The sequence below is a fragment of the Hesperophylax consimilis genome, chromosome 22, assembly GCF_061612785.1.
Source record: "Hesperophylax consimilis isolate HC1 chromosome 22, BYU_Hcon_1.0, whole genome shotgun sequence".
NCBI lineage: Eukaryota > Metazoa > Arthropoda > Insecta > Trichoptera > Limnephilidae > Hesperophylax > Hesperophylax consimilis.
Genome location: NC_142857.1, coordinates 14,886,334 through 14,905,641, shown reverse-complemented (window position 1 = coordinate 14,905,641; position 19,308 = coordinate 14,886,334). Strand labels below are relative to the sequence as shown.

Here is a 19,308-nt window from a genome sequence, read left to right as displayed (position 1 = left end):
AAAATGCAAAATGGTTTTTAGAAAAGCATTTAAAATGCAAAATGGAAAATACCCATTTTGCATTTTGCATTTCCATTTGAAATGGATTTATTTGAAATAAAGCACATCTCTGGTAATAACATAAATATAGCGGTCCAAAAGAATACTTAGCTTACGTAACAGAGAAGATGTATGTATGTCACAAAAAAATAATGTTTTGTGCACTTAATAATAATAATAATAATAATAAATTCTTTATTCCAGGATGTGGGGAGGTTAGTGCAATCCCACACATCCCATAGATGTTATTCTAAACTACGCAATGGATTTTTATAGGGTTTTCACTATCATTTAGAGAATTTCTTCCGGAAGGTTCATATTTATAATGCATGCTTATTATATGTATAGAAAGTAAAGAAAAGTCGATGTTTGTAACCAAGTGGTAAAAAATATATTTTCGGGCACTTCCATCGCTAACGCTGGCTAAAAATAATGTACTACGGGATTGTATATGTTAAAAAAGCCTACAGAAAAGTCCACATTGGTATATGTCTATCTCCTAATGAGTTCGATGCTAATTCAACACAGTGACTATTCAACACACTTTTAAAAAGTGATATAAAGTCATTCAAAACGATAATTTTTTTATTTTTTTTAACCTTACCTAACCTACATACCCAGTTAATAAAGTTTTTGTTTCATCACTTTCCATGACTTTATATTAACTTTTTAAAGATGTGATGAATTATCATTTTGATGATTTATCCGGTCACCCTCCTAAGGATAACCCACAGCAACATTGAGTACAATCAGCTAGTAATATGTACTATAATTTGAACACCATAGCAGATTACTCTCCACCTTCAAATCCTTTGGATGAGTGTTGTTACATCCTGTATATATTATTAATTTCAAATGAATTATCTGTTGTACAACACAAATTAAATAAATAAAATTTACTTTAGGGATTCGAACCTGTGACCTCCGGATTCATAGTCGAGAGCCTTGACCATTGAGTTGTTCTATATTAAATAATAAACAGTTTTATGTTAAGGAATAAATTTATTTGAAGACATTGTATTTACATGGGCAGCTCAATATTTAAGAATCTCTATCAAATAAAGATTCGGCGTGAACAAAGGATTGATTTACCCAATATCTTAAATAGGATATATAATTGTTAGCGCTTTTATGTTTTTTCACCCCCTGCCACGAGAACTAGCTCTCAAACGCAATGTTTTGACAGAACGGGACTGAGGTTTCAATATACAGTTAAATTTTTTACAACAGGGAGGAAAATAAACAAGAACGATTTTTTTTTTTTTACATACATGTTACATTGTATTTGGTTAAATCTAGTGCGTACAATATTTAGAATTTTACAATATTGTTACACTTAGGTTGAGATATATGCCATCTTCCTTTATGTTCACAACAGCTCCAAATGATATTGATTATTTATAAAAATATGATTTATTACAATTTATAAAATTAAAGCATACCGACAGTAGCTTTGGGCAGTAGAAAACTTCTAAAAGCAAGTGTTCATTATTTTTTTTTCATAATATTGACATAAAACTAAAGGAATTTACAAAAAAAAAAACTTATCGAGGTACAATTTGAACTATGCAACAGATACAATACACAAAATAATGTCAAGAATATGTTACACAGTGATGTAAAATATAACTTACTCGAATTGGACAGCATACGAGACATGCTTTTAAGTTTTGCTTTATTATGCATGCGAAAAATTTTTTGAACACTGGACCCGTTTTCAGGGAAATCAAATATGAACTCTAATGTGTTTTAAGTGCAAGCGATTCTGTTAATAATTTGTATGCACTTTCTCACGGGATAAAGGTTTAAATTGCATATCAAAAAATTCTAGCTAGGGCGAAATTCCAATGCCAGCGGCACATGAACGGATTGTCGGCGGGAAAAAATTCAGTCACTGGTGCGCAAATGGTTTTCCAGAGGTTAAACCTGTATTTTAAACTATGGCATACCAGCGTCAATTTAATGCATTAATTAAAATAAAATCTTGAAGAGGAAGTAAGTCACATTTAAAAAAATTTTTAAACTTATTAACTATGTAATTGTGTTCATTTCGGTTTACGAATGAAGATTTCAATTTTGGACTAGTAATCTATCGAAATAAGTAAACTAAACCGATTAAATTATGATTAACTTAATGTGTGCATTAATTAAATGACTTTTTTATTGTCAGGTTTATTGACTTCTTGATTAATTGTATTTTATTGCGGAATAATTATCACAAACAAGGTCATGGTAGAATTTATTCATAAGAAAAAGAAATAAGTTTCAATTACTCAACTTTTATTTCCTATTTACTTTGATATTATTTTCTTATATGCTGATTCTGTAAATTTTGTTTGATTTTCCCTTGTGAACATTTCTAAAATAAAAAAGTAATACAGAACAAGTTTAACAAATGATATAATAAATACATTTTTTTAACACCCTTGAGCTGTTAAAACCTTCAATATCAAAACTATTTTAATTTAATTTTTGTAAAATTAGAAAAATTTGTTAAAAAAATTCAAAATAATTTTGATACACAAACGTAATAATAATGTATTTTTCAACATTCATCCGAGATTTTTGGTAATTTTAATTTTGAGATTTTGAAGGTTTTAAGGTTCAAAGACAATAAAAAAAACAATTTCTTTAAATACTATTTTGTGCCATCACAATATTATTTAAATGGTTAATTTACTATTTACATAATTATTTTTTTAAACAGACTTCCACAATAAAGAAAAGTCATTTTGAAAAATTTAAAATTATTTATTTATAAATAAAATTTGTATTCCTTGTATTTTGGGGGTTAGTTTTAATAATTTCAATTATTCTACTTAAAAAATATAATGAAATAATTAAAAATAAAAAAAAAAACAGCCAAGTTACTTGTATTATCACACAGCCCAATGAAAAACTTTCACGGGGATAGCATCGATACAGAATTCTCAGAGTGGACTCGGAGGCACTCGAAACAAAATAATACCCAAGCCAGAGGTGGTCAATGGTTGAGATGCTCGGTTAACAGTCGGACGGAATGAGTGCAAATCTCACAAAGACAAGTTCCGTTCTCGTAATACATTTACTGATTCATAAAAGGGTCTTTTTGGTACCACACGGGCCCATCAACTGTACTCTATATCGATGCGGTGGCAGGGCTGATCCTGCGCAAGTGCAATTGGAGGAGTCCGACGCCAACTTACTAAAGTGCTGATAATACCTAACTCATCGCCCTTGAGGTTTTTAAAAGCGCCCGGGGCCGTTTGTCTCAGCGCCGGCTCTTTGGGGTGGTTACAAAACATTTCCATTTTAAAAACAACACAATTTTTTATTTATTCAGCTAATGAAAGTTAAAAATACCGGCCATTTCTTGTTTAGCCATTTCGGTGGTTCAGATCATTCAAGTGACAAATAAAAATAGTTTTATTTTTGTGTTCAGGGAACTTGCATTTCTAGCGGAAAGAATGCGAGATGGAAAAGAGAAAGGAATAGAGGAAAGATGGGAGTATTCCAGACAACATTCATAATAATTATCATAAATTAAAATAAACAAATTCGTACATGTGTAATAAATAATATGAACCATCTGTTTCAAAACAAATTAACGTAGATATCATTAATTATATTGTTTTACATTTAGGCCAAAAACTAAATAAATAATACACAGAAAAAAATATCACTATACTCGAATGCTACCGAATTTCACTGATTCTAAAACTAACAACACTATTAAAACATGAGTGTTCCGTTAATAATAATAATAATAACATAACCTACGTGAAATTACTCTATGTACAGAATTCTTCATCGAGCCCAAAATATATATTATTAATAAAAAAAATTTAAAAAACGGACTACCGCATTTATACACAATTGTTTTTCAGTTCACATATTGGCGGCGCTTTGCTTTTGATTATTGTTTGACAAACCTTAAATAATAACTTTACAGCATTCATAAGAGACATTGATTAAACTGACATGATTTTTATGTTAACGTTTGCGAGCTCAGTCATTAAGAAAAATTAACCATTGGCTATCAGTCGATAGGACATTGGACAATTTATTGGAATCTTCCAAATCAAAAACGTGCATCAGGTCACTAGTATAACAAATATCTATTGGAAATAATTACACAATATTACGTACAACCATCTAACTAATTAAAAAATCTTTAAGCTTTTTGCAACCCTTCTAGAAACCAAAATTTTACTAACATTAGTCCCTGCTTTTTGCAACAGTTGGAGTTTGCTGCTTCACTCCTCTCGAGATTTGCTACTATAACATCAACCAAATGAATGGCGGAGTCATGAACTTCTATCAAGTAATTTCTCTACCAATTAATCAACAAATATCCATTCCATTATCATTTTGTTACTATTTCAGCAGGTTCATTCGATTGGAGTGAATTGAGCAAATGGGTAATAAAAGTAGTTAAATTCAGCTATCGATCTTACATAAGTGCACGTAACAAACGATAAAATAATTGTCCTTAACAAAATATTTGCACAAAGCGTGTGGGTAAATTGTTCTTCCTTCTTTACATATAAAAATATCGCAATAAGATATGTCATATTTCGTAAATAAAAAAATTAAAATAAAGAATAAGATTCTTATGGTACAAGGGGATCATCGATCGCGATGACGCAGTCATAGATTACTTAGAGTTCTATCAACATCGAAATACTTGATCAATATAAAGAACTTTATGAATACAAGGAACTTTTCTACATTCTTTACTGGAGAATGTACCCATTTGGATCGGGGAATCTAACACCTTCGTAAGGATTGCTCATCCCTAGATTCTGTGTCGTTTGACTCTTCACTTGATGGCTAACACCTCGAAGGACTCTTCGTCCACTTTCTCTGCGTCGGAAGAAAGAGCTTCCCTCAGGGCATCGACGCAGTTCTTAGGTATAAGTGTACCTGAAAATAAATAATTAATTTAATTAAAACTTTCGAATATGTAACATCACTAAACATATGCAAGAAATTATATTTTTGGGGGTCAATGCTGTAAGTGCCTATGTCAGTTTTTGATAATTAGATTTAAGTACTCTGAATCGTCCTTTATTTGAATGCTATGAATAACTATGTCAGGTGTTCTAAATTGATTAAATTGTGGCTTATATAATGAAGAAGTCAAAATATTGTTTCAGCTTTTTTTTACATAAAGAAATTTTTCACGATTGATCTGTCCTCACTGACGTAAAAGATATAGATTTCAGACGCCTATTCAGCAACAATATACCCCATGGACAACAGAAAACAACAGTCAGCGGGAATATAGACATTCATAACTACCCCTAGGCAGTCTGAACAAGTTCCCTACCTTCTGATCTGCAGAAGAGGATGGAATAGAGGTTTATAGACAGATTTATCAGAAGAATGTCTTTACAAGAGCTTGGAGCTCCCAAAAAGAAAAAGCTTTCGAAATACATAAACCTTAGTGCTTCGTCACTGTAAACGCTGTCCATTTAAAGAATGCTTTACTTCATATTATTAAATCAAGTTGATGTGTTCTGTTTATGCTCACCGACAATCTTGAGTCCCTCGGTGGTCTTGAGTCGGATGACCTGCATCTTGTTGAGGGAGGACCGCGAACTGAGCACGTGTTCCACACGCGCCCACACCGACAGCACGGAGCCTGAGAGGACGTGGTAGCTTCTGCGTCTTAATCCCACCTAAAAAATAATCAAAGCGATTAGATCTTTTGTCAAAAAAATACACAATCAGGGCGTATAAGAATATTGCAAATTGTTAGAAATGAAGGACTGAGGAGTGAGTAACTCATAATGTTTTATAATCAAATAAGTAAACAAATTTATTAATTATCGAGTTCTGGAATTCTTTTATTGCTGAAATATGAATTCCCCCTAATAATATCAATGTCAATGTCCTGTCTCACTGCCAAATCTAATGAAAACAAAAAAGTGCAGAATGACTGAAAGAATGTTGACAAATTCTAACTGAAAGTCAGAAATAAGGAATAACTTAATACAGTAGAACCCCGTTAATTCGAACCCCGATAATTTTAAAAAATGCGTAATTCGAAATTTACACCAAAAAAATATCCACAGAAATTTTTTTTCATACAAAATGGTTTTTTAATTCGAAATTCGTTGATTCGTAATTCGAAATTTATTTTTGTCCGCACACGAAAATTTGTTTGTGTAATTCGAAAAACTTGAAAAACCCCGGGGTTAATGAAAAATTTCTTAGGGCCTTCAGAGTTTCCAAGAATTCCATTGAAAACATCTGGCGTAACTGTGGGTACCGATCCTCATCCCAAGTTCAACTTCATCGAATGTCGAATATTTTTTAGCAGAATTTTCGATTATTCATTTTTAACACACTGCCCTCTAATCACATTACTATAAAGTTCGGATTACTAATTTTTAAGTGAATTTAAAATGTTGACTGACTGATTTACAAAATAATTTGAAAGGGATGTTGCCTCATTTCCCTTGAAAATACTAAAAATAACACAAAGTGGTTGGAGGACGCGAGGGCGAGTCCGGCTGCCACGAAGGGCGCTACAATACTTTGTTCGTAAACTGACATTATGAGCACAGATAGAGCTGTTGTCTTTGGCTATCATTCGGAAGTGAACACTAACCTCGCAGTCCTGCCCCATGGCCACGTTCCGGCAGTTGGCCCTCCAGTAGGCATGCGAGCAGGTGGTGACGCTGGCCTCGTGCTGGGAGGTCCACGACTGCTCGGCCTCTGTGGAGGAGGCCTTCTTGTACTTCTTCTCCATCTCGGCCAGGGACTCGGTGCGCACCTGGAGACCCGTGTTCGGTCTGCAATGAAAAGTTAACAAATAAATACATTTGGTGATTTCGCTTCTAGAGTATCAGACCCTAAAGATTGGAATAGACTACCATATAAACTGACAGAAATCAAAACGAAACTCAACACTAATTTCTTCTGAAACTCAAATCCACAAATAGAGAATAGAACTGAACTCTTATTTTCAAAGCTAGCCCGTAGTACTTAATTTAATAAAATAGATGCATTATTTATTTAGCAAATTTAGATTTCTGTTTTTTTTTCATTTTGGCAGTTTATTTTACTTGTCAATAATTAACATTGTTTATTTCATAAAGCCTTGTTAATTTGTTGTAGAATGGCAAAGTATTTTTAAGATAAGTCAAAGTTATTTTCTAGCTTTATAATGCACCTCTTGAGAAAGTTATTTTCTAGCTTTATAATGCACCTCCTCACTTATTCCAAAAGTGGTGATACAATTAAAATCAGCTAAGCGTTATTATTTGAAAAAACTGAAGGAAGATAAAGTAGTGTTCCGCACTTCCAAAATACCCGAGAATTAAAATGTAGTACATAGAATATTATACCTGTATATCTGGTACATCTGGTCCTTCTTGGACACCTTCTCGCCGGCCTTGTGAGGCACCTCCAGCGCCACGGCCAGCATGGCGGTCTGCTTGCCATTGCGCACCTGGTGCGAGAGGTAGAAGCCTTCGCGGGTACCCGTCAGAGCAGACCACTTGTCCACAGCGTCCTGCCAGCTCATGCCGCGCTTTAATTACAAACAGATTCATTTAGCCTAATTTTATAAATACATGCGTATTGCATTTATCAAACAGTAAACAGCGGTATGTAGCCGGCATTTTTATAAACCAACAAACTAAAAATAAAAACTACGCTAATAAAATTGATCAGATGTTGAGTAATCAAAGATTTTTACTTTGACTGTTATTTAACCACCTCGAAATTTTCATAGATTGTGGTGGATTGGTTAATATCTGCTACAAAGCTAAAAATCTGTTTTCTGAAGCAGCATAAACTCGAGACCAGTGAAAACTGACATCTACATAAATTGCATAACGTTTTCTGTGAGGAACTTCTAAATCACCGCATCTATTTTCAGCTTGCAAAGCTACTAAATGCTGATTTTTAGTTATATTACCCAAAACGCAAAAGCAAAATAGAGTTAAAAAAAATTGCAATAACACAAAAGAAGATTGTAAAATTGCAAATACCTCTACATGAACAAGATGCAGCTCTGTAGGCGCCACACCCGTAGCGTGTTTTCGCATGAAGCGAACCCGCTTGACCCTCGTGACACTCTCCCCGTGAGCGCCCAGATCCAAGATGCCGAGATCGAAGCGTCCTGATCGGCGCGCCGACGCGATGATGGCATGCAGCGTGTCCGTAAAGTATTTGAACAGCCGGTTCTGGAGTTCCACAGGCATGCCGAGGATGCGATTGAGGAATTTGGACATGTTGTTGTAGTCCTGGAAAAAAAATTATAATGTTAATGTTTTAATATTGAAAAGTGATAATATTGATGGTTAAATACCTAGCCTGGCAACTGCTCAACATGGAGGAGCCAAGAAGACAATTAAGCCAACTAAAGAGATACTTGCAGCTTTAAGAAATGTGAAGTGGATTAAGAAACACCCATTCATCTGTGTTGCCGCTGCGGAACCAAGAAACATCGCCAAATTTCCAATGACGACACTGGTGACTTCTTTAAAGGGAATGAATGGCCTATCTCGTATTTCATAATGCTGCTGCTGTACTTATTATCTGTTGGACTCTACCTTATCAAGAGACAAGACTCCTGGCATGGCCTCGCTGTTGACGATGATGCCCACTCCCACGAGCGCGTTGGCCACGTCCTGGAAGAAGTCTCCCTTGTAGTCCTGGGGCGGGGGCACCAGGGGCGCCTCGTACTTCATGATGGTCTTCATGGTGGCCTCTAGGGCGCTACGACCATACTTATTATCTGTGGAACAAAAAGGTTGGTTAACATAAGAGTTCAGGGGGAAAGAATAACCAAAGTGGAAACAAGGAGTCTCTCGAAATGAATCTCCAATGCTCTTGCAGTGTGCAGATGCCTGTGAGAGTCTTAAATCACATTATGTGCCAAAAATGACTTCAGAATAGGGTTCAATGAACAATTAATATTCAGCAACAGTTTTAGTGGAAAATCAATTTACAATATTCTTTATTAACATACCAATATTAAACTGAGACAAGTCTCTCGTCTCTGTCGCTCTCCTGTCTCCGTGCGTCAAGGCTCCCAGTGACTCAAGACGCTTTGCAACGGTGGAGGCAAACCTCCTCTCTCCAGCCAGGTCTGATATAAGGAACATGTATTCAGGGGCATTCACTTGGTTGGATCTGTGCGTTCGGCCTATGGGGGGATAAATATACAAATATATAACTTTGAAATGACAGCTGAATGAATCAATGTTATTTACGTTGTAAGGGTTAGTGTCTTACCAAACTGTTGTACAGCTCTGTCGGCCGACCAAGGCAACTCCAGTGTGATATGTACCCTCCTTCTTTGATTTCTTGCTCTGAAAAACAAATATATATATTTAGACATATAAGACACTACAGAATTAAATGTACATAAAAAAAAAATTTTGGTCCCTACAATACGTTGTCTCGAAATTGTTTACCGTTTATGACCATTGTTTAGAATTACCCGTCGTCAACATTTCATTTACAGAATATTCTCATCACACCTTCTCAACTCTATCTTTGAATACACTCCTTGCTTCAAAGAGATTGAAAAAAAATCATGCCATACATCCTGTGGCACCCCCTACTTTTTCTTCCATCCACTTGTCCGTGCACTCTAAATGTCAAACCATTTAGGTGTCCCTTCCTAAATCCTGAAACAGTTGTACATAGTTTTAACAAAGATGCACATTATGATGCACAAATGCGTCAGGTTCCCACTGCGGCGTAGTGGGTTCAATCCTCTGCTAGCTAAGTCCTCCATCATTGCACAAGTAACCTTTTCTACTTATAATGATGGTAGAGAGGCAAACAAGCTTGATCATAGATGAGCAGAAGTCCATCTTGGTAGGAGGCGGTGTCAACTGGGAAAAATCACCATTCTAGATTCCAAAATTCAAAGTATTGTGAATACATAAATTCGGCAATACATAAGCTGCCCACTACATGAAGAGACAAACTTATTCTTTCAGCCGTGATCACATCTGATGATCTATTTCATAGCAATATTCGAATCTACCAAATAGATCAGTGAGAACAGACTCTTCTACGGAATACAAACCCAAAGTTGAATCCACTTCAATTTCCTTCTATAAATTGACCATAAAAACCAAGGTAATAAATAGGTCAGGTTTTTGACAATTTCAACAAATGTCAAGTTATTCATAAATGTGTCTTTCTTTAAAAAAATTATAACTAAAAGCAGTATAAATGTAGTTTAGTCTTTAACCTCCTATCGCTCTGCAGGGAGATACCGCTGCTGGCCGCCTCGGAGATGATGGCCACGTCTTTGTCTCCGTCCATGAAGCGCTGCTTCTCCGTCAGGTTCAGCGTCTCCAGGGGCACATCCGCCTCCGCACGGCTCTCGTACATTATCTGGCCATCTTCCGTTTGGATCACACGGCCCTTTCTACCCGTCATCTAAAAGGAAACATTGTTTCATTGACGTGTTTTTCTGACTTATGAAGATCAAGTTGTGAGTCGGATGCTATCAGAGGAAACCTATTAATATCTCTAAAATCGAGCTTAAAAATCTACTGAAACAACGATACTCAGCCCGCAATACTCAATTCTAGGGTGTGAGGCTGGGAGTGAACTATAAACCAGAACATCTGTTTAAAACTGGCAACATTAACTGCATCATCAACTTACAAATATTCATTTAACATAAAAAATGTTGAACCCGGGGGTGGATAACCCAGGTAGTAAAAGCAAGTAATCTCTCACTGGTCTTGCAATTCCATCATAAATGTGTTCAAAATCCAACTCACTTCTGCCACATTCTCGGGCCCACCGAGCTCATCGATCAGCTGATCCAAGGTATTAGCCGGCAGCCTCTCTCCTAGCTTCTCGATGGCAGCCAGCAGCTCTTCTTTCATGGTGCACGCCCTCTCGATGGCATCCCTCGGGGGAGGCTGCACCTTCTGGGGCCCGAGGTAGATACCATTGGTGCCGATGGGGGTGCCCGTCAGACTTCCCGTGGGTGTCTTGATGGTCACCTGGTGGTTGACGATGGCCGCGTCGTTTGTCTTCCGCTCTATCAGCTCTTGGATCTTGTCCTGGGTGGAGGTGGGTTTTTTCTTTGGCGGGGTAACTTTTTTGACTTTCTTCTTTTCGGTGGTTTGCTTTTTCTTTCGGCCTACCCAGGGTTCTAGAAAATAAACAGATAAAACAATTTTAAGAAAACTCGACTCTTTTTCAATTAGGATTTGTTAATAATCAGAGTCAGGAGCCAGAGCTAAAAAGCTAAGAGCTAGCTAAAAAAATCCATGGTTAACATCCATATTGTTAGTACAGATCCATTTAAACAAGCTGTTTTACACATAGTTATGTATGTCAACGGAGCCTGTTTAGTAGAACTATGTGCACTGCCGCGCTTCCAAGCAATGCGGCGGACATGAGCAGAACATGTATTCGCTATTGAGGTCGTTTGAATGAAAACAGAGCATTTCTTAAAATCGTTCTTATAGAAAACAGGAAGCATGTAAACGGGTTGCGGGCATTCGAGAACCCTCCCCCATTGAATATGGGCTTCTTAAAAACAGATTAACCTATCCCTTCTTACAGCTCCTTAGTTCTTCTTTGGAATGACGGGAGGTCAAAGGAGAATAGGTCATCGCACTTGCTTCGCCCATTGGATCTCGTCGATTCCACAGGGGAATTAATGGAGCTGGCATTCGATGAGTACTTTATTAAACTGACTTAACTTTTGACAAAATTGTCAAAGGAGTAACAAAAAAAAATAGTAATAATAATTACCATCATCGCTGTCACTGCCATTATAGAAGGGATTGAAATCGCTGCTCCGATCGCTGCCCGATGCATTGTTGTCATCATCCTCAATCTCCAACGTGCTGTTGTTGTCGTCATCGTCAGAGTCGCTGATGATCGCCACAGGGGGCGGCGAGGGTGAACGCTCGGAGCCCGATGACGAGGAGTAGCGGCGGGGTCGCTTGACCGCGCGGCCAGAGGAACGCTGGTTGGCTGCTGCTAGACTGGCTGCGGAAGCTGCAAGATATAAAATTATGAATAATGTATGTTTTTATAGTGAGTTATCAACTCGTAAATTTTATAGAAAATGTTACCATTGTAATATTCTGTAGGTTCCAACAACTGCTGGATGTGGATGTGTAGAAAGGATTTATAATGATAGGATGCCGAAAATTATGACCAAGTGGGTGCCCCAGTGGAAGCGACCCAAATAAAGCCGTTTAAAGGTAGGTATAACAGCGTATAAGATTTGATGTAAGCACATTCATTAAGGCGATCATCTCACGTCAGTCGCGAGATGGAGGTAACGTGAATTAAATTCGTTAGACAGAGGAAGAGGTGGATACTGTGTGGAAGATCGCAGCCAGTGGAGAACATTACTGTGGAGACCAAATTCCAGCCTGCAATGTTGCGCCGTGATGATGATGATTTTATAGTGTGGAAATGGTATTGAATTTGCAATAGCGATGGATTCCAGGACATAAATAATTTAGTCACTTACGTTTCCTTTTGACTGGTGCTTTTCCATTCGGCTTTTCATTGATGACTACACCAGATTTCTTGGGTGGCTCCAATCCTAGTAGACGGTGTATCCTATCTCGGTTGGGAGCAGGAAAGTGTTTTTCTACCAAGGTCTGCATTACACCCCTGAAAACATAACACCACACAATTTAATACTATATTAACGAAGCAAACCTAGGTTTCACTGTTTTAATCATATTATAAATTAACTGTACTAACAACTCTAGGGATAATAGCGACTATTACACATCCGCTTCGGAGTGACGGTGCCGCGCACCACTACAGGCCGCCGTGCAGAAAAGTTAAGTCCGAAAGTAGGGTAACGGTTTACAGCGCAGCCATTGTGAAACTTTTCTGCACAACTGCCTGGAGCGGCGCATGGTATCGTCGCTCCAAAGTGTACATGTGGATGGGCCTATTGTGCATGGATATATTAGGTAGTTAGTGTTCGCCTTCAACATAATCAAGAGTGTTGGAAACTTACTTGGCTGTAGAAACAAAATCATTAAGTTCTCCGTCATCTCTCTCCAGCTGTTCCAGTGTGCGCGCCTCTCCCGTACTCTGCAGACCTATCACCACGCACTTGCCACACTTCACGGCCTCACGTGCTACGATCACTGCATGGTTTACCTGCAATAATTCAATATATTAGGAAGATACAATAGGAACTAAATAAATATGTATTAATGGTAGTAAAACTAACAGATTTATCAATGAATATTCATTTTGAAATATTATTAAAAAAATTAGTATCTGACCTTGGAGGCTATGCAAAGATATTTGAAGAACCTCTGATGCGCAGACCAAAACTGTCCCCACATGGTCTTCTTCATTCGATTCTCTGCGTCTATTAACTCTGCCGCCTCGGTGAATTTTTGCATCGCTTCCACCCACTGGAATAATAATAACGAGCAAGTAAAAAACAACAGCATGTTAATAAAAGCATTCATTGATATTGTTATAGGTGTACTACTCACAGCTTCATTGCAACCTCTCCCCCTTTCTCATAAACAATGAATGTAACAGAAAGAGAAGTTGCAAGGGGACCGCCAGCAGCAGGACCGTAGTAGGAAAAATAGCTGTACTAACCAAAGCAACAGATCTGTCGTAGGTTTCTTTGAATTCCTTGGATAGCGGGACCTCCTCAATCTTAAATGCTACTCCGTGGAAGGATAATTGCCTCGCAATGTACATTCCTCGGAGTTTCATGTCCATAGCTACTATCTCCATAGCGCCAACACCCCTAAAAACAAAAGTAAAAAAAATCTCATAAGATACAAATTTATAATTTTTTTTTTTTATATATTAACTCCACACAGGAGGCCCTGAAGAAAATAATTTCCCTCAGGGCCTATGTCATCTTTGGGGATGCTGTGTGGAGGGTCTTTTTGTGGAGAGGAAGGAATGAACATGGGTCTTGAAGAGTCCCATGTTGTAGGAGGGAGGAAACACAGAGGCCGGCAGTTCGTTCCACAGCCGAGCTGTTGAACTTAAGAACGAATCGTAGAAGCGACCCGTTCTCATGTGACAAATGTCAACCGTGTACAAATGTTGGGCGCGCGTTATGTTTTCAATTTTCCTTTTTTTTAAATTTACGTACGTACTTAATATTAATTAAATGTGAAATAACACATATTAAATGAATAAAATTTATTTTGCATGCTGGGATTCGAACCCACGACTCATACGCGAGAAACTTAACCGCTCAATCACGTATCCGCATGTCTTTGCAAGATAGAGCTATTAACCAGCAGATCTTATGTATTATTATTATTGTAAAGCTTAGACGGTTTATGATTATTTCTCGTGAGCACTCAAGCCATAGGCCCATTGTGCAATCTCCCATTTTATTTCATTCCTGTAACAGTAACCCAGTCCCTTTGATATAGTTCACCAGGGTTGTCATTGGATATGTGGCTACGTCTCCTGGTTGCGCAATGTGCCTTCTCAGGTATCTGATTCCTGTTCCCACCAAGGCGAAATGTTCATCCTCTTTATATTTATTGCATCTATTGGTGTTTTCCACTCCCAACTACTGCATGGGTCTCCAGAGATGGTAGTGTCCCGTTAGCGTCTTCCATATTGAATAGTTGCCTGATCTGACGTATGTTACCTCTTTTCCACGGCGCCGATGAAGTCGTTGAAGGTGGGGAAAGGTGTCCCCTCGCCCCACATGCCCAGCCGCACCATGTAGGCCATGTTACGGGGCTCCGAGGCGCCCGTGGCCGAGGCGTACACCACGCGTGCATTGGGCAGCCGGTTCTGCAGCTCCAGGGCGGTCAGACCCGTCTTGGTGGGCTTAGATGAACCCACTGGACACAGGTTCTTCGCCTTGTGGCACTCGTCAAACACAATCTGTTTAAATTCAGTTAAGGAAGATCATTCGAAAAATTTTGCAGGGAGTTATAGATAACGACAGATGCGTAAAAGTTCCAAATTCCAACCTAAATAACATTATCTCGCGTCTGTTAGCCTGCTAGCCACATCCAGTTTCAGACTCATCACATTTATTTCTTAACGCCGTTCCGAGCAACACCTCCCTTTCAGTGTCCTAGTAACTGCGTTCCTTCTAATTTATAAATAAAATTATATAAAAAACTAAATAGATGAATCGTTCAGTCTAATTTTAACATTCTCAACACAGGTAAATATTTTAAATCAGTGATTGCTATATGTACACATGAATAGATGTTTAAAATGGTCTAATCAAGGGCTTTAGAATGATGACAATATGCTCAGTCTGCAAAAAAAAAAAAACAGTAAGTAATTTACACACACTAAGTTGTGAAGTGGTGGCGATCTAGTTTGAGAGAGATTTATTTAAATTTAAGATATTACCAAAGTAGAAATGGAAAAGGGTTACCCGCACAAATACATTATACACACTAGAAATGCCTTCCATGTAGATTTGAATGGAACCAATGTCACTACCGACTTAATACTATTTGGTCCTAGTCCAATTAGCACAGCTTCATCTCTCTTATACCTGCTTGTCATTGTATAATACACCATCTCATTTCATTAAGGCCCTGATTGAACAGACTTTGGGATCACGAAACATACCCACATTGGATTCTTGTGTTCCTTTTTATTCTATAGTTGGCCAATAAGACAATAATATATAAACTAAAGACCGCAAAGCGAATGGAAACATCAAAGAACATCCCAGGTAAGATAGGATGTAAACAAAAAACCAGTCAGACTGAGTGGAAAAGTGACAATGTGTTTTGTTCAATATGTTAGTCGTTGTATTTTCATGAAAAGGATACACATCCATCAAAGTCCTCCCCGCACCACTGCAGTAGCTGTTTCAGTCTGGATTTGTACTTCCCCACGGAGGACTGTGACTCCCCGATGAGGGCGGAGTAGGTGGAGAACACCACACCCTTCTTCACATTTCCGTTTATGGCGGATGAGATCTTTGCATATTTCAACTGAAAAAAAATAATCACAATACAAATTTGAAATTAACGACACTTCAGAAGACATTCAAAATACACAAAATAATTGGCATATCAAAGTGAGGTAAGGTCATTTTTACATAAAATAATTGGCATATCAAAGTGAGGTAAGATCATTTTTACATAAAATAATTGGCATATCAAAGTGAGGTAAGGTCATTTTTACATAAAATAATTGGCATATCAAAGTGAGGTAAGATCATTTTTACATAAAATAATTGGCATATCAAAGTGAGGTAAGGTCATTTTTACATAAAATGTTTCGTTGCGTAATGTTTTCTTTCTCAAGATTTTTCTGATCCACACGGCTGTTACATTATAGTGACCCATCAATGTTTATGTCTACCCTCTGTATGCGGATGTAGCATATGTGATTATGAAGATAAAACACGTATTGCGTTATGACAAAATGTGGCATGTGGTGGGATAAAATGTGTTGAAAAGGTTAGCATTGAAATGGTTCTTTTTCAAATTTTCAAATTTCTTTCATATATTATCACCAAATTCAAATGTGACGACGTGACCATTAACATGTACTGTTCCAGATAAGTACCTATCACATTTAACCTTAGTTCAAAATTATGTCTTATTGAAAATAATTGGTATAATTTTACATGCTTTTTAAATTTTTATTTCTATTTTCTTTAAATAATTTATTTGTATTTTATTATTGGTTTCTACAAAATATTTTTCCAGTTTTTAGATTATAATTGAAATCATGTATGAGCGTAAGTAGTTGGGAAAATCAAAAAAGTTGTAATTTATAAAAAACATTACATTACATTTTTTTTTTTAAAAGACTAATTTATAGCAATAATGTGTTGGTTATGGTTACGCGTAAATAAGTTTCTGGCTTGAAACCTTGGACAATAGTGAAATTTGTAAGAGCCAATACCAACTAAATCATACCCGAGATGGTCAACAACCTCCCTTTTGAAAATTAAAGCCTAAATATGGATAAGTATTATAGCAGTATTGTGTAAATACCCATTCGGTCATAAAAATATATATAGTTTTAAGTCATTAGTTAAAAGTCTTCGTTGTAAATCACTCAACATTAATCTTAGTTATAAGCCACTAGTTATAAGTCACTAGCTATGAAACTTAGTTATAAGCCAAAAGTAATAAGTTAGAAGTCTAAATAACAGGAATAAATTAAGTTGTTAAGCACCTTTGAGGTAATTTTCTCATGAAAACGGCGCTATACAAATAATCAAATTATTATTATCATAAGAATCAAAATGAAGAGATTTAGTACCTTATTCAGAGGGTATACGTCGATTTTGGAAGCACCGATGTCTTTCAAGTCCCTCTCCGCGTCGTACCTGAGATCATTGGACACGGAGACCCAGATGGCTCTCTTCCGTCCTTTTAAATAATTTTCATAGATTATTCCCGCTATTGTTCGGCCCTTTCCCACTCCGGCACCATCACCTGGAAAACCAAACAATTGTTATTAGATCATGTTATTTATGACTCGACATTCTTACACAGTATTATTGGTTCATCATGTATATAAAAGAAAGGATTGTATTTCGCTGCCCTGAACCCCACACAAGATCGAATAATTTATTTCAGTATACCACAATATAATTCTAACTATGCGTAAAGCGTAGGGATTGTGGCGAACCCATGGCTCAGGGAGTGGAAACACGATCTGCAATAGCCATCCCAAGCTAAGGTGTGAGCTACCGTGCTCAAGCTGGTGACCTGGGGAACAGTGTCACGAACGGTGCTTCCGAGAAACAGGGTCGCGATCTGGAAGTATTTAGACCTTACTCCAGCACTCGGGGCTCTGCTGAAGTAGACCTATTTCCCTAGATACCCGTGGGACAGAAATTGGAGCATTCGGAAACTCCTGGGGCCTTCAGGGAACCTAGTTCAGAGAACCTCAGGGGGAGTGGACTTCGTCGTGGGGCCTTCAGGGATCCAACGGGGAGTGGACTCTTCCCCCATAAGGCCTTTGGGTAGCCAAGGAGTGGAGTGGGGTGGAGAGGAGAGATGAGACCCTCTTCCCTCGTGGAACCTTTAGGGAACCAAAGAGGAGAGGTGAGGACACCTCCGTGAACTCTTCCCTTGTGGGGCCTTCACGGAAACAAAGGGGAATGTAGAGGAGAGATGAAGCTCTCTTCCCTTGTGGGGCCGTCGGGGAACCAAGGGGAATTGGAGAGGAGAGATGAGACCTGGGAAGACACATTGTAGAACCAGAAGACAAAAGGATGGCAGAACAAGTAATAATCATTGACATCTCGGGACTTACCGATCAGAAAACCAGCCCTGGACTTGTCGGGCAGCAGATGCGAGTGAGCCTGGGCGGCGTACACCACCGCCTCCAGCTGCAGGGCGCTCAGTCTGCCCGTGTTGATGGTGTCGTCAGGTAGCACCGTGCGGTACCAGACATCTGCCGCTTCCACAGAGGACAGGGAGGCCGTCTCCACAACGGGATCGGGATGCTTCTTGCCCAATTTCACTGTCATAAATGAAAACACATTAGTATGCACACATTGTAAAAGGCCTAAATAATTCTGGTCACCCATTAACAGAATAAGGTGCTCCCAGTCGTTGTGCCTCCTCGGTTCACACGTAGAGTATTAAGCTTGGGCTGCACCCACAGAAGTGGATAAAATAAGCCCCGCCTCATGGAAATAATTCTAACCGTATTCCAAACAAATGTTAAAATTTTCTGCATGTCGGCTACAATAAATGCTGATTTATGTATGCCCAAAAGTCGTGTATATTCGCACAAGCAAATTTCCATCTTGAAGAAAATATGGTGCTGTATGAAGTAGGTTATATATATATACATAATTTAAGTAAAAATATATCCTTAGTGAAGGATGTCTAGTTCCATTTCATACATTTATTTGTTATCAAGCAAATGGTCAGTTAGCATTTCCAACAATTTGGTTAAGTTATAAAGATAGAATAATTGTTATATTAAAATAAAGTATGTTTCGATTGTGACACGCAAAAAGCAAAGTAAATATTGCCTTCAACAAGTAACAAAGGTTAATACATTCAAAAACGATTGGTGTTGTGTTTCCCATAAGCAAAAATAGCTCAGTTTGACTGTGGACAGTAACATAATTGGAATATATTGGAAAATAGATTTACATTTTGAAGGCATGTAGTCTGCATATGTTTCAGCTACTCCCATTTCTTCATCATCTACCTCCTCTTCTTCTCCGACCATCTGCAAACAAAAATTGATTACAATTTAAGGCATTAACAAGTAATTACTTAGTAAAACTAGACATTTAGAAAAAATAACTTAGGTCAGGTTGTTTCACAGAATTTGAGCAATTCACCAAATTTCAAA

At 37.7% G+C, this 19,308-nt stretch overlaps 1 protein-coding gene across 2 annotated transcripts in view; it reads right to left on the bottom strand.

Annotated features, from left to right (window-relative positions):
* Positions 1–1,033: 1,033 nt before the first annotated feature.
* Positions 1,034–19,308, bottom strand: part of sno (Protein strawberry notch) — a 33,189-nt gene continuing 14,914 nt past the window's right edge. For both annotated transcript variants that reach the window (XM_089645610.1, XM_089645611.1), the window contains 20 exons: positions 19,104–19,182; positions 18,250–18,459; positions 17,248–17,423; positions 15,798–15,962; positions 14,642–14,883; positions 13,618–13,771; positions 13,287–13,421; positions 13,013–13,158; positions 12,509–12,654; positions 11,776–12,024; positions 10,788–11,167; positions 10,247–10,437; positions 9,274–9,350; positions 9,008–9,184; positions 8,589–8,773; positions 8,025–8,279; positions 7,377–7,561; positions 6,638–6,821; positions 5,555–5,702; positions 1,034–4,944 (listed from right to left, as the gene is read on the bottom strand). In XM_089645610.1, coding sequence (XP_089501736.1) covers positions 4,841–4,944; positions 5,555–5,702; positions 6,638–6,821; positions 7,377–7,561; positions 8,025–8,279; positions 8,589–8,773; positions 9,008–9,184; positions 9,274–9,350; positions 10,247–10,437; positions 10,788–11,167; positions 11,776–12,024; positions 12,509–12,654; positions 13,013–13,158; positions 13,287–13,421; positions 13,618–13,771; positions 14,642–14,883; positions 15,798–15,962; positions 17,248–17,423; positions 18,250–18,459; positions 19,104–19,182 — 3,588 coding nt within the window. In that variant the 3' untranslated portion in view covers positions 1,034–4,840. The remainder of the gene's footprint in view (positions 4,945–5,554; positions 5,703–6,637; positions 6,822–7,376; positions 7,562–8,024; positions 8,280–8,588; positions 8,774–9,007; positions 9,185–9,273; positions 9,351–10,246; positions 10,438–10,787; positions 11,168–11,775; positions 12,025–12,508; positions 12,655–13,012; positions 13,159–13,286; positions 13,422–13,617; positions 13,772–14,641; positions 14,884–15,797; positions 15,963–17,247; positions 17,424–18,249; positions 18,460–19,103; positions 19,183–19,308) is intronic.